General features: G+C 45.7%; 2 protein-coding genes across 2 annotated transcripts in view; one reads left to right on the top strand and one right to left on the bottom strand.

Moving 5' to 3' along the window:
- The window catches only part of idh3b (isocitrate dehydrogenase (NAD(+)) 3 non-catalytic subunit beta), an 88,199-nt gene that overhangs the window by 59,363 nt on the left and 12,963 nt on the right, over window positions 1-15,873 (top strand). The gene's annotated exons all lie outside the window — the stretch shown is intronic.
- Window positions 1,261-8,570, bottom strand: LOC125483547 (WW domain-binding protein 1-like). The gene is made up of 4 exons (XM_048599353.1): window positions 8,395-8,570; window positions 4,401-4,503; window positions 3,850-4,011; window positions 1,261-3,339 (listed from the first exon to the last, which is right to left on the bottom strand). The coding sequence occupies exons 1-4, from the start codon at window positions 8,500-8,502 to the stop codon at window positions 2,810-2,812; spliced, it is 903 nt and encodes a 300-aa protein (XP_048455310.1). The 5' UTR covers window positions 8,503-8,570; the 3' UTR covers window positions 1,261-2,809.

The raw sequence follows: 15,873 nt of genomic DNA, 5'->3' as shown, positions 1-15,873 counted from the left end.
AAAAGATTTACAAGGATGTTGCTAGGGCTGGAGGGTTTGAGCTATAGGGAGAGGCTGAATAAACTGAGGCTATTTTCCCTGAAGGGTCAGAAGCTTGAGGGGTGACCTTAGAGGTTTATAAAATCATTAAGGGCATGGATATGAATAGGGTGAATAGCCAAGGTCTTTTCCTTAGGGTAGGGGAGTTCAAATGAGAGGGCATAGATTTAAAGGGGACCTTAGGGGCATCTTTTTCACACAGAGGGTGGTGTACATATGAAATAATGAGCTGCTGAAGGTTGGTGCAACATTTAAAAGCCATCTGGATGGGTACATGAACAGGAAGTATTTAGTGGAATATGGGCCAAGTGCTGGCAAATAGGAATAGATTAGTTTAGATATCTGGTCAGCATGGACGAGTTGGACCAAAGGGTCAGTTTCTGTGCTGTTCAGCTCTGACTTTCTCACTATTTGATGACCATTGACCAGAGTTACCTTTTGGCTTTAATGCAATTAGCACATGAAGAGGGAGGCATCTTTGCCTAGTTCGCAAGGACCACTCACTCAGCTGACAATTTTTCACTCTGGTTGCTGTGGTGAGTGAACTCCTTTTAGTTAAAAGGTTACCAGTCATGTCTTGCTCGTTTGACACGAATCCATAATTTAGTTTGATTTGATTTGTTGTTGTCACATATACCTGAGTACAGTGAAGAATTTTGTTTTGCGAGCAGTACAGGCAGATAATAACATACAAGGACATACAGACCATAGGGTGTTTAAACCTAGGTTGATTATGGGGTTTGTAAGGTAACACTAGACAGGGGCATTATTTGTTGACATCTCTGCCCTTGAATAGAGTGGCTTGCTGAGAGTCCGGAGTCAAATGGAGGCCAGATCGGGTACGAACAGCAGATTTTGTCCCCTATAAGAACATTAGTGAATCAGATAGCTATATTAGATGGATATTAAAAGATTCCATGGCTTAGAAAAGCAAGTGAGTTCAACAAAGTTCTAGTTAACATTTATCCTTCATATTTTTTCTGCAACTAAGTTTCTTTCCCACCAGAAAAATTGCTGACATTTTTTGCTTTTATCCTATTAACCCCACTAGTAAGCACTTGTGTAGCCTATTAGATATTTACAAGTAAAGCCCGTAAGGGGCAATGCAGACCATCAAACGTGAAGGAGAAAAGGAAGAGAAGCATTTATCCATTAACCAACATTGGACTGTTGAGATCTTGCTCTGCTCAAATTAGCTGCCACTTTTTTAACAACAGGAACTACATTTCAAAAGTACTTTATTAGTTGTAAAGCACTTTAGGATATCCTGAGATCATAACAGTGTGACATATGTAAATATTTCATTTGTGACAATTGGCAACACTGGCAATGAAGCAGGTGTTGTCCATCCCTCCTTGCTGAGTGTATTAAAGAAGCAACCACAACCAGGACAGAGGAAATGAGAAGAGGGTAAAATAGCAGCTGCTATCTCTGCATGAGTGACAGCAATATACAACATAAGTAACAAAAAACACAAGTTGCTGGAAAAGCTCAGCAGGTCTGGCAGCATTTGTGAAGAAAAAAATCAGTTAACGTTTCAGGTCCGTTGACCCTTCCTCAAAGCGGAACCGCCAGACCTGAAACATTTAACTCTGATTTTTCCTTCACAGATGCTGCCAGACCTGCTGAGCTTTTCCAGCAACTTTGTTTTTGTTCCTGATTTACAGCATCCACAGTTCTTTCAGTTTTTATTATACAACAGAAGTAGGTAGATCAACAGAGGAGACCGTTTGGCCGATGTGCTAGCTCTTTGTAGATTTCTAATTAATTCAACTCACTTGCACTTTTGCAGTTCTGCAAAGTTATTCTTTCAAGTACTTCCTTTTAAAAGTTTGAATCCTCTACCACAAATTTTTTAGGCAGTGCTTCCCTAATTAACAGCTTTCTCTCTACCAGTAACCTATCGCAGAGTAAGACAAATCAGTCAGCTCTTTAATGAGCAGATGGTTTCTGCACCACAATACTCTAATCTGTGGAATTTTCCATAGCCATTTACTTGGATCTTTTAAAACTACTGAACAAAAAGATATCCCTGCCATTCAAGGCCAATTCCTAAAGCAATAACCTAGAAGTAAAATGTACTCAGATGAAGTTAACAGAAATAGCAACATTCTCATCTGACAATTGCTCACTCTGTTGTGGGGAGGGAAGATTTCTTCTCTCCCCTCCCAGCTTGGAGGCTCATGGACTATTTGTGTTGAATCCATCAAGATTCATTTCCCAACAGCAGCCCTTACTCATGTCTCTCAAACTTCAACTCCCTTTTAATCTATTATTTCATGATCAGAGTTTGCAAACTGGAGATTAATCAAATCTTCCCTACTAACCCACAACAGACAGTCAGTGTGAGTGAAGTTTACAATCAGCAAATGTTAACACAAACTTCTCTCTGTTAAATCACTGACACGGAGCTTGGTCTTCAGGCCAGGGAATGATTTGACTCCCTGCAGTGGAATATCTTAGAGACCAATGTCTCAGTATGTGAACATGAATCTGAAACAGACAGGGAATGAAGACAAGTTCTGAGGAGAGAGGGTTAGAGATACAGACAATGAGACAGCAGTTGGCAGAGGGTGGCAAGACTGTCAAGGTTCAATGATTTCCTTTGGAGTTCAGCACTCACAACGGTTATAGGTTAGTAGTTTCAATATGGAGTAATATTCACAGTCTAACCAAAGATGAAAAGGTTTAGCCACTCCTTGATCCCACAGTCCAAGGGATTTTAGTCTTGTTCAAACATGTTGTCGGGCTTCCCAGTCTTTTGTTCCCCTCAAACAGGAAGGATGTGAGCTAGGGTCTCCTGAGGAAGCTGGCAGGAACATGGACTGGCAGAATTGGCAGGCTGGAGCGGGGCAGTGTGCAGCTCGACACAAGCTGTTTGGTCATGCTGGTAGTTCCTGCTTTCTTCGGCACAGTCCTCACTCTCATCTGCATGAATAAGGCAATGGCACACCTCAATACCAGAATCTCCAGTGAGGTGCCGGTGTCTGGAATGAGTCTCATCCTCCTCTTCCTCCCACCTCTGCTCTACCTCCAGGCAGCAGGGAGATGCTTGTGACACAGCAACGTTAACATCTTCAGCGGGCTGATCGGAGCTGGGGTTTGGGGGTCCGGGCTCAGAGTCAAAGGAGCCTGAGATAGGGTTGCTTTGGGGAGAGCTGGTGAAGTCATTGGAGCTGAGTGAAGAGCTCAGCTCAGCCCTAATCCCTGGGCACTGGATTGAAGTGTAAGATGGGGGAGGAGTGCTCGGCTGGGCTGATGCCTCCTCGTATGCAGGAAGCTTGAAGGAAGCCAAAAGTCCTGAGAAAGAGATTTAAAACTATGAGACAAGCAGTACATTTCAATTTATCATTGCATCACCAATGACAAGTTGGTCCCTGATTGTAGACAACTGAAACTGGGCTTACACCAGATCCTTGACCTGGCCAATTAATGCCCCTTCCCACCCTCACTCAGGGTGACAGATGAGGTGGTGTTCGACCGGAAGTAGGGGTCACAGCGGGGCAGGCCTCGGGCAGTCTGCACTCAGAGATGGGGTCAGAGCAGGGCAGGCCTTGGGCAGTGTGCACTCACAGGGGGTCACAGCGGGCCAGGGCTCTGGCAGTCTGCAGTTAGGGAGAGACAGGGGGGTCAGAGCGGGGCAGGGCTCGGGCAGTCTGGAGTCAGGGAGAGAGGGTGGTGGTCAGACTGGGACAGGGCAGATCAAGGCAGGGATAGTCTGACTCAGACTGAGGGGAACGAGCGGTGTTTGGGAAAGCTGCAGTCACTCAGCTGAGGAAGGGGGTGTTGTTCTCATCAATTTGCACTCACTGTGGTCTCGAGCTGAGCCTGGGTAGTGACAGGCCCCATGGTAAGCAATGAGGTTAATCTCCTGTTGCCGCTGCTGCTGCTGGATACGGAGTTTGCTCCTGCGATGGCGATAAGCACAACAACAGCTGAAGATGATCAGCAGAGTCCAAAGGAGCCAGAACCCTGAGGGATAAAACATCAGTCAGCAAAGAGCCCGAAGGCAACTTCGCACCGCACAACCACAAACCCACCCCTCACCCCCAAAGTTCCAGCCCCCTTCCCTAATGCCCTGGTCTGGACTAAATGACCACTCCCTACACCTCCTCTTCTCTCTCTCACACACACACCCCCGCCACCCACCCCCCCACAAACAATGCCCCACCCTGGACCCTGCCATCCCCCTGGCTGTCTTCCTATGCCAGAAGCAGTCAGCCACCTTCTTTCCCCTCCCCTACCCAGCCACCCACCTTCCTCTGCACCTTAGGGTCTCCTGTCACAATGTACTGTGCAGATCTAACCCATGCCCAATTCAATGGTATTTCACCAATACCTGGCCCAGCCACTTTACTTACACCACAGCTCATAAAAGTACGTGCAGCAGCCGGTCTCCCCACAGCAGTGGCCTGTCTCACACCAGTACCGCTGGTTATTAATTCCAGGACATAATGCCCTGGCCTGCAATGAGAGAGAGGGGACAGTCACTGGTAGAGCTTACCCAACCCCTGAATAGACATAATTACCAGGACAGAGGAGGAGTGAATGCAGGCTCTGAGTCCAAAAGCAGGCACGTGATGCTGAGTCCTTATAAAGCTTCAGTTAGGTCACAACAAGATGATTCTGAGTCCTGTCACCAACTCTCAGGGAGGATGTGACAGTCCTCAAGATGGTATTTTTGCTTTCTTTATTCATTCACGGGATGAGGATGTCCCTGGCTAGGCAGTATTTATTGCCCATCCCTAATTGCCCAGAAGGCAGTTCAGAGTCAACCACATTGCTGTGGGTCTGGAGTCACATGTAGGCCAGACCAGGTAAGGATGGCAGTTTCCTTCCCTAAAGGATATTAGTGAACCAGCTGGGTTTTTCCAACAACCGACAATGGATTCACGGTCATCATTAGATTGTTAATTCCAGATATTTATTGAATTCAAATTCCACCATCTGCCATGGCAGGATTTGAACCCAGGTCCCGAGAACACTATCCGGGTCTCTGGATTAACAGTCCACCAATAATACCACTACGCCATTGCCTCCCTATTTGAGGAAATGTAACAATGTTTCCAGGGATGAGCAATTTTCACTTCAGGTTTAGGATGAAGAAGCCTGAGGTTGTTCTCAGATGAAAGGAGATGGAGGGGAGATTTCTACAAGAGTAAGGCAGGTCCCAACAGTCAGGAGTGCAAGAGCAAGAAGGGACTGAGGAACGAAGGATTGTTTTAAAACTCATAGTGGTAATGAGCTGAAATTTTCTGCTGCTTAGTCAGAGACCTATTCACCTCTCACTGGGGTTAGAACATAGAACAGTCCAGCAAAGGAACAGGTCCTTTGGCCCACCATATCTGTGTCAACCATAATGCTGTTCTAAATCAATCCTATCTGCATACACATGGTCCATATGCCTCTGCTCCCTGCCTGTTCAAGTGTCAGTCTACATGCCTCTTAAACCTCGCTATCATATCTGCTTCTACCATCTCCTCTGGCAGCATGTTTAAGGCACCTACCACCCTTTGTATAAAAAAAACCTTGCCTTGCACATTTCTTTAAATTTTCCCCTCTCACGTCAAACCTATGCCTCCTTGTATTTCACCTTTTCACCCTGGGAAGAGGATTCTGACAATCCACCCTATCTATGCCTCTTAAAATTTTATATACAGTACTTCTATCAGGTCATCCTCAGCCTCCAATGCTCTAGCGAAAACAATCCAAGTTTGTCCAACCTCTCCTTACAGCGGATACACTCCAACATCCTGGTAAATCTCGTTTGCACCATCTCCAAATCCTATAGTGTGGCAACCAGAACTGCACGCAATACTCCAAATGTGGCTAAGTTTTACATAGCTGCAACATGATTTGCCAATGTTCATTCATACTCAGTGTCCCAATGAATACAAGCCTGCCATACACTGCCTTTACCACACATGGCCTTTACCACTTTTATCTGCTTGTGTCACCACTTTCAGGAAGTTGCACCCCACGATCCCTCCATATTTCAATGTTCCTAAGGGTCCTGCCATTTACTGTATACTTTGTTCTTGCAACTGACCTCCCAAAATGCATCACCTCATACTTGTCCAGATTAAACTCTCTCTGTCCAACTTTCTAATTTATACCCGGCTGCATCCTTTAATACCTTCCTCACTATCCACAACTCCACCAATTTTTGTGCTGTCTTACTAATCAGACCACCTATATTTTCATCCAAATCATATATATTACAATGGGAGATTACCATCATCCTTTGCCCTTTCTACCTCTACTGAAAAGTTCCAGAATCCAGTGCATTTTTGTAACAACTTTCTCAGCGTGCCCTGTCACGTTGAACAATGTGTGCACCTATAATGCCATATTTCCAGATCAGTCTGGTGTGAACCTTGGGAGCGATAATTATAGGTGTTGTGCATTTTATGTCTTTGTTGAGATGGACAGGGTCTGGCTTGAGCAACATGAATGTACTTTGTCATCCCAAACTTGGATATTGACCAGGTCTTGTTGCATTTGAACATGGACTGCTTCAATATCTGAGGAGTCGTGAACGGTGCTGAACATTACGCAGTCATCAGCAAACATCTCCACTTCTGACCTTATGATGGAGGGAAGGTCATTGATGAAGCAGCTGAAGATGGACGAGTCTAGGATACTCTCCTGAGGAGCTCCTGCAGTGACATTCTGGAGCAGAAATGACTGACAACTATTTTCCTTAGTGCCAGGTATGACTAGCCAGCAGCAGAGTTTTCCCCAATTCCCACTGATCCCACTTTTGCTCCTTGATGCTACACTCAGTCAAATATGACCTTAATACCCAGTACCATCACTCTCACCTCATCTCTGAAGTGCAGCTCTTTTATCCATTTTTGAACCAAGGCTGTAATAGCACTGTAGATGACATCTTCCATCACTTTTCTAATGATCAAGAATCGCAGCTCTGATGAAGAGTCACCTAGACTCAAAACGTTAGCTTGCTCTCTCTCCACAGATGCTGCCAGACCTGCTGTAATTTCCAATATTTCTTTTCAGTTCAAGATTAGATTGTTGGAGTGGTAATTGGCCAAGTTGGATTTGTCCTGCTGTTTGTGTACAGGACCTGCCTGGGTAATTTTTTATATTGTTGGGTAGGTTCCAGTATTGTAACTGTAGTAAAAGAGCCTGGCCAGGGAGCAACAAGTTCTGAGGCTGATTAGGCTGGGGCTTTTTCCCCTGGGGCATCGGAGGCTGAAGAGTGACCTTAGAGGTTTATAAGGTCATGAGAGGCATGGATAGGGTGACCAGCCAAGGAAGAGCAAGGGTTTGAGAGGAAAATGGGCCAAATGCTAGCAAAAGGAACTAGATAGTTTAGGATACTTGGTCAGCGCTGATGAGTTGGACCAAAGGGTCTGTTTCTGTGCTGTAGCTCTACAACTCTATGACACAAGTCTTCTGTACTATTGCCAGAATGTTGTCAGGGCCAATAGCCTTTCCGGTGCCTCCAACCTTTTTCTTGGTATCACGTAGAGTGAACTGAATTAACTGAAGAGTGGTATCTGTAATGCTAGGGACCTCTAGAGGAGGCTGAGATGGACCATCCACTCAGCACTTCTGGCTAAAGAAAATGTTTACAACTGCTTCAGCCTTTCCTTTTGCACTGATGTGCTGGACTCCTACATCGTTGAGGATGGGGATATTTCTGGAGCCTATTGTTCTGTGCCATTCATGACTACGTTGAGGTTTGAACTAATGAAAAGACCAGTGTTCAAAGAAACATTGGACAACAATTAATGGTTTCTCTTCTGAAAGCCAGAATAATGATATTTCACACAATTTTCTGCACCAGTCAGCCTAATGTGGTCTTGAAAAGGGAGGGTGCTAATATTTAGCACTTAATATCTAAACTTTCGCCATGATTGTCTCCTTCCATTTCCCCAGCATTGGCAACACCAAGGCATTCAAGGTTGTAGGCCAAGTGCTGATAAATGGGATTAGAATAGTTAGGTGGTGGATTTTGATTTGTGCAGATTCAATAGGCTGAAGGGCCCTTTTTCTGTGCCATAGATCTTTATGATACCACCACCACCACATACTTAGCAGGGATTTGCAAATTTATTTGAAGTTGTGCACCACAAATTGACATGCCCACCCCCTTAAAGCGAGGACACTGATATTTATTTAAAGTTGTGCACTATTAATAGACCATGCCCTCCCGCTTAAAGAGTAATTTTAATGTTGGGCTCAATCTTGAGAACCTTTTACCGTTTCCCACCAACCCCCCACCTTAGGGTGCTCTGTGTACCCCCTTAAACCCGGGTTGGTGGCGAGGTCTCAAGTGTTCTCCCCACCCCCGGGGGCCCAGTACTTTGCGGCTTCCCCTGGTATTACCTGCTGGACGAAGGGGGCTGTCTTTATGCCCGGGGCCCTACTGACCACCGTCAGATTACGCTGCGAATAGACCCGCGACACCACGGGTCGAGTCGAACTGCGGTCCATTGCGTCGTCACCGCCGACCCGGTCCCCAGCCGCTGCCTTCCGCCATGAGAGGTGAGGCCAACGCTGGCATAGTCCCGCCCACACAACCCGGAACCGACCACTCACCGGGCAGGATTCACCCAACCCTAGTGATCAGCCAATCGGGAAACAGGTCTGTCCTGATTGACAGAGCCTACAGCCAATCGGCTATAACATTAACGCGACGGCTGGACATTGTCCAATCGGAACCGGGGCCTCCGCGAGTCTGTGGACTGGCCAATAATAGTGCCCATAATTATGATTGATGGAGGGACAGACCTATCAAGTACAAAGAACTGGACGGTCGCATCCCATTTACAGTCAGTTCCCATTGGGTGAGGGACTCGAGCCATGATTGGTCAAAGCCTTGACAACAAGTTTTGCTGATGTCACTCCTTTCAGCCAATCAAATTGCTGTATCCGTGATCTGGACCCATGCAGCTAGTAGTAGTTTAGGGGCCGAATGGCCTTCCACCATGGTCCTCTGGAATTTCAGTGAGTTCACCCAACATCGGTGTTTTCGTCCTCCACAGACAGGCGATCCACATCTCCGGGTTTCACTGTGTGCCATCAGCTCTGTCAGCAATATCCCCCCATGCTGGGAATCACTGGGTGGCACCAGCAGTTTGATCTTGCGAAGCCGACCAACACACTGTAACACGTGGTATCTAAAACCAAACAACGATGAGACAGACTCCAGCAGACACCATCATCACATTGTCAGAGCAAAGAGGGAACTCGAAGACAGCCTGGAAGGCCATTATCTCTGCCCTGATTATCCAGGCTTTACCCAAAACAGAACTTTCATGCACAGACAACTAGTCACCAAGACTGAAGAAAAAACAATTAAAACCCACATCACCCTCCTGAGTAAACTATCCAATACCATATCAGAGACCTGACCCAAAGGACCTCTGATCTCTCCAGTACAGTTCTAATTTGCCCAAAGCAGAACAGGAGCAGCCATACGGAGTCTTCGAAAGTAATGGATACCCAATAAGCACAATCCACCGTTACCTCTGAGATAGACCACAACTGGAAGACACAACACGGCCAGACTCACTAATCATCCTACCGTATATCAAGGACATTTCGGAGATGACCACAAGACTACTCAGATCCCTAGGTATCAGAGTAGCCCACAAATCAACAACCACCCTATGACAGCTACTGACAAACGTAAAGGATCCCATACCCAAAATCAGCAAAATCAGTGTAAAAAACAAAATACCATGCAAGGACTGTGAAAAACACTACGTAGGCCAAACTGGAAGAAAACTGACAATATGGATACATAAACACCAACTAGCCACCAAGAGACATGACCAATTCTCACTTGTCTCACTACACACGGACAATGAGGGACACAAATTCAACTGGGACAACACATCCATAACTGCACAAGCCAAACAGAGACATGCCAGGGAATTCCTGGAGACCAAGTATTCTTATCGGAACTTCACCAACAAACTCATTGACTTAGACCCTGTGTACAAACCACTGAGAAAAAGAACCAGAAGTGGTACCAAACACCCCAGCAAACCAAGGCATATAAATAACAAGCGGGACAGAACACCGATGCTTCACTGGAGGTGCACTGACGGTGTTACCTAGCAGGGTGACGAAACACTTGCAACCAAACCCCACCGGCTAGGCGAGCATGACTACAACCTCATCTAATCTGCCCATTCTAAAACATATTGATGTGCAATTCAGCTCAACCATGTGCACCATCAAGGGGTTCTCTTTGGTCAGTTTGGTTCTCCTAGCCCCTGACCCCATATCAGGAGGATCATTGCACCAGGCAGATTCTGCCCTTATTCAACGTCAGCCCACCAGCCTTACACCTTCCTTCACACCAACACTGTATGGTTAATCCTAGAAACCTGAAAAGAAACAGCAAAGGCTCCATGACAAGAGAAATGTTGAGCAGAAACTACCTTCTCACCATAGACTCTAATGCTCTTCTGCATGGCTGTGATCTCCTACAGAGACCATGGACCATCCACTAATGAATCATGAAGGTGGGAATAAAGAACTTCATCTAACCACTGACAGGACGATAGGTTGGAAGAAGAGGGATACTCTTGACAACAATTATCCCTCAATGACCATTTTAAAAATACCTGATATTAGGTCTTTGGAAGACCAGCAGTACTCCTACCACTGGGCCACAGGATCTGGGATAATAGCCTTCTTCCAAAGTGGAGCTGTGTTGTAATGTGTCTTAACACTTATGGGATCTTGCAGTGTACAAATTTGTTGCTCCAAGTCCACATTGTATGTCATTGACTGTGGTGTGGTTGCAACCTACTATGGTTTTGAAGTGGTTCATTGAGGGATATTCTCTAACCTGCTCTTGTAGCTACTGTGTTTATGCAGCCAGTCCAGTTGAGTCCTGGTCAATGGGTGACCCCCAGAATATAAACCACCTATTAACAATCCACAGGCACTAGGACAGCTGAACAGAACGACTGCAGAATGATAAGGGTTATGATCAATGATGCCCACAACCGCCTCCACAAATATGAGCGGGAAATTGCCCGCCAAAACACTTTATATACGAACGTAACCAACCATGAATGGACAGCCACACTGGAACAAGTCATCAGCATACAACGACGAAAGACCAGAACAAAGAAAAGACTAGCTCTATAAGAAAAACTATCCAAACTCACCCACAACAATGACATGGACAACACGGATCAAGAACATCTCGGACCGACCACTTGCAGACACTGAGAAGTTTGTCCTAGTACACAGACTGAATAATAACTACAGAGATGCCAAAAAGACTGACTTCCTGGCTGCACTGGAATCAACACTAAAGAGCAACAGACTCAAGGAGGAAATACAACAGACCATCAGACAGAGGATAGTCCCATCACTGAGCAGAAAAGGTAAGTGGAACACATTCAACACAGAAGAGAAGAAAGCCGTGGAAAGACACTGTAATCTTAGTGACAGACAAAGGACACAGGACAGTAATCCTTAACAGAGCCCAATACATCGAGATAGCTAATGCACTATTAACAGATACCGACACCTACCAATAGATGGTGATAGACCTAATGCCACAGTTAGAGAACCGGATCAAAACAACCCTGAAGAAATGACACAAGTCAGGAGACATCAGCAAGACAGCCTACCAAAAAATGAAGCCAGAGGAATCCAACACACCCCGCTTCTATGGACTCCCCACGGTACACAAGCCAGGGGTCCCTCTCAGACCCATTGTCTCACTACCAGGCACGCCAACATATTGACTTGCCAGAGAACTACAACGGAAACTGAAATACTTAGTGGACAACACTACCCACTCCATCCACTCCTCCCAAGAATTCCTCAACATCATCAAGGGCACCAGAATAGAAGAGGACGAGATAATGATGTCCTTTGACGTAACAGCACTATTTACATCCACAAACATCGACCTAGACAAAGACACAATTGCCACACTGGGTGAATCAGGAAGGCAGGCACCCATGACACCAACAGCATTAACAGGGGAGCATCCTGAAACTGCTGGATCCATGCCTCACAACCCATTTCACCTTCAATGCCTGAATATTTAAATAAATCAACGGAACACCAATGGGATCCCCAACATCAGGACTGATTGCAGAAGCAGTAATGCAAAGGTTAGAACTGACAGCGCTCCCCACTATACAACCCAAACTTTGGGGCCGATATGTAGATGACACCTTTGTGATGATCAAATGCATAAAACTAGAAGAAACACACTGACACATAAACAACATCCTCACTGGGATAAAATTCACAAACGAAGAAGAGAACAACAACCGACTAGCCTTCCAGGACACAATGGTAGAACTTAAGAACAAGGGGGAACTCCAGACTAGAGTATCCAGGAAGATCACACAAATGGACCAGATACTTAAGTACTCCAACAACCACCCCACCACCCATAAACGGAGCTGCATTAAGACATCATTCAAATGGGCTACAACACACTGCAGCAACCCAGAATTGTGCAAAGCAGAACAGGAGCACTTATACGGACTTTTTAAAAGGAATGGATACCCAAAAAGCACAATCTGCCATTACCTCCAAGACAGACCACATCAAGAAGTTACAACACGGCCAGACTCACTAATCACCCTACCGTACATCAGGGACATATCAGAGATGACCACAAGACTACTTAGACCCCTAGGTATCAGAGTAGCCCACAAACCAACAACTACCCTGCGACAGCTACTGACAAACATAAAGGATCCCATACCCACAGCCTATAAAACTAACGTAATGTATAGAACACCGTGCAAGGACTGTAAGAAACACTACGTAGGCCAAACTGGAAGAAAACTGACAATACAGATACACGAACACTAATTAGCTACCAAGAGACACGACAAATTCTCATTGGTCTCACTACACATGGACAAAGAGGGACACAAATTTAGCTGGGACATAACAGCCCAAGCCAAACAGAGACATGCCAAGGAATTCCTGGAGGCTTGGCATTCCAACCGGAACTCCATCAACAAACACATTGAAGTGGACCCGATATAAAAACCACTGAAAAACAGAACCAGAAGTGATACCAACCACCCCAGCAAACCGAACCATATAAATAACAAGCGGGACAGAACACCAATGCTTCACTGGAGCGCACTGACAATGTTACCTAGCAGGGGGATGAAACGTCTGCAATCAAACACACCAGCTCGGCGAGCAAGTCTACAACTAGAGGGCATAGAATTAAGTTGAAAGTGGAAAGATATAAAAGGGACCTAAGGGGCAACCTTTTCACGCAGAGGGTGGTGTGTTTGGAATGAGCTGCTCGAGGAAGTGTTGGATGCTGGTACAGTTACAACATTTAAAAGGCATCTGGATGGATATTTGAATAGGAAGGGTTTAGATGGGCCAGATGTTGGCAAATGGGACTAGATCTTTATAGGATATCTAGTTGGCATGGACAATTTGGACCGAAGGGTCTGTTTCTGTGCTGTACAGCTCAATGACTCTATGACCCAGTACAGAAAATAGTATAGTGCTGCTCTTTTTTTCATTCATTCACGGGATGAGAGCGTCGCTGGCTGGACCAGCATTTATTGCCCATCCCTAATTGCCCAGAGGGCAGTTAAGAGTCAACCACATTGCTGTGGGTCTGGAGTCACATGTAGGCCAGACCAAGTAAGGATGGCAATTTCCTTCCCTAAAGGACATTAGTAAACCAGATGGGTTTTTCTAACAATTGACAATGGATTCACGGTCAGCATTAGAATCTTAATTCTAGATATTTATTGATTGATTGATTGATTTCTTTTATTGATTGATTGATTTTATTGTCATGTGTACCAAAATACAGTTTACGAGAGGTACAGGCAGATCACAGCAAGCAAAGGATGTACAGATCAAAAAGACTTAGTGGCATACAGATTACATTGCTGATTACATTTTTTGAGGCTACAGTCCATTCAACAGTCTGATAACAGCTGGAAGGAAGCTGTTCCTGAACCTGCTCGTGTGTGTGTTCAGGCTTCTGTATCTTCTGCCTGACTGAAGAGACTGTAGGAGGTCATTACCAGGGTGTGATGGGTCTTTGATGATTTTGGCAGCCTTTCTGCGGCAGTGAGCTGTGTAAATAGAGTCCATGGATGGAAGGTTGGCTTCCGTGATGGTCTGCACTGTGCTCACAAAACCTTCTGTAGATTCTTACAGTCCTGGGCAGAGCAGTTGCCATACCAGGCCATTCAAATTCCACCATCTGCTGTGGCAGGATTTGAACCCGGGTGCCCAGAATATAAAATCTTTAAACACACGTACCAACAGGTTCAAGAACAGCTTCTTCCCCACTGTTATTAAACTTCTGAATAGACCTCTCAAATTTCAAACCCAATGTTGATTTTGCTTTTTGTGTACCTTCTTTGCAGCCGTAACTTTGTATTTCTCACTCTGTTCAATTATCCTATGATCACTGTACGGAATGATCTGCCTGTACTGCATACAAAACAAAATCTTTCACTGTACTTGGTACGTGATATTAATAAATCAAATCAAACATTGTACAATCATCGGTGAACATCCCCACTTCTGTCCTTATGATGGAAGGAAGGTCATTGATGAAGCAGCTGAAGATGGTTGGGCTTAGGACGCTACCCTGATGAACTCTTGCAGAGATGTCCTGGAGCTGAGATGACTGATCTCCAACAACCACTGCCATGTTCCTATGTGCTAGGTATGACTTCAACATGTGGAGATTTTGCCCTCTGATATCCATTCGTTCCTGTTTTGTGAGATTCCTGGATACCACCTCAGTCAACTACACCCTTGATGTGAAGGGCTTTCACTCTGACCTGTGCAATTCAGCTCTTTTGGACATGTTGGAACCAAGGCTGTAATGAGGTCTGGAGCTGAGTGACCCTGGTAGAATCCAAACTGGGCATCACTGAGCAGGTGCTGCTTGATAGCACTGTTACTGACACCGTCCATCACTTTACTGATGATTGAGAGTGGACTGATAGGGCAGTAGTTGGCCGGATTCGATTTGCCCTCCTTTTTGTGTACAGGACATACCTGGGCAATTGTTGGGTAGAGGCTGGTGTTGTAATTGTACTGGAACAGCTTGGCTAGGAGAGCAGCACATTCTGGAGCACCAGCCTCACCAGCCTTTAGTACTATTGCAGGGCCAACAGGGCTCTTTCTGTCATTGTCTTTTTCGGTGCCGAGGTTGATGCCAGGTGGTCATAGAAATAGTTATATTTCTTTGTTTAGATTTGGTCACAATTTATACAACTGAGTGGCTTGCAACACCATTTTAGAAGGCAGTTGAGTCAACCACGTTGCTGTCAGTCTGGAGTCACATGTAGGCCAGACCAGGTAAGGATGGCAGTTTCCTTCCCTAAAGGGCATAAAGGTGATAAAATAACTGTCATTAGATAGTTGTAATTAAATTGCCCTGGTGGGATTTGAATCTGGGTCTCCAGAATATTAGCTGAGTTTACAGTTATTAGTAGGCCACCGCCTCCACAAGGCCGAGACAGTGACTCCGCTCCATCAAAGGACAAGGAGAGAGAAGGGTGTGAAAGGCAACAGCACGGCAGCAGTGCCTGGCTCCTCCAGGACAGGGGGCGCTGCAGCCAGAGGATCCGAGCCTGGAATATCCTGACTCCAGCTCCCGCTCCTCGACACTCGCTGAACCGGAAGCAGTCGTGTCGGCAACATGGCGGCGCTGAGGGTCCTGGGAAACACCGGAAAGGTCTGATTAAAAATTTACCTCCAGGCTGCGGCCTACAGCCCGGAGAGAGACTGAACCCTTCCCAATGAAAGAAAGAAAGAAAGAGAGAGAGAGAGAGAGACAGACAGACAGACAGACAGACAGAGAGA

This window comes from Rhincodon typus, chromosome 1 (genome assembly GCF_021869965.1).
Source record: "Rhincodon typus isolate 14 chromosome 1, sRhiTyp1.1, whole genome shotgun sequence".
In the NCBI taxonomy this organism is placed as follows: domain Eukaryota; kingdom Metazoa; phylum Chordata; class Chondrichthyes; order Orectolobiformes; family Rhincodontidae; genus Rhincodon; species Rhincodon typus.
Note: the sequence above shows the minus strand (reverse complement) of the source record. Positions and strands in the feature narration are given on the sequence as shown.

Coding starts and splice junctions, on each gene's coding strand:
- LOC125483547 (XM_048599353.1), bottom strand. CDS start 8,502: ATGGACCGCAGTTCGACTCGACCCGTGGTGTCGCGGGTCTATTCGCAG. Junction 4,012..4,400: donor GTACTTTTATGAGCTGTGGT/GTAAGTAAAGTG, acceptor TTTATCCCTCAG/GGTTCTGGCTCCTTTGGACT. Junction 3,340..3,849: donor AGGCTCAGCTCGAGACCACA/GTGAGTGCAAAT, acceptor TCTCTTTCTCAG/GACTTTTGGCTTCCTTCAAG.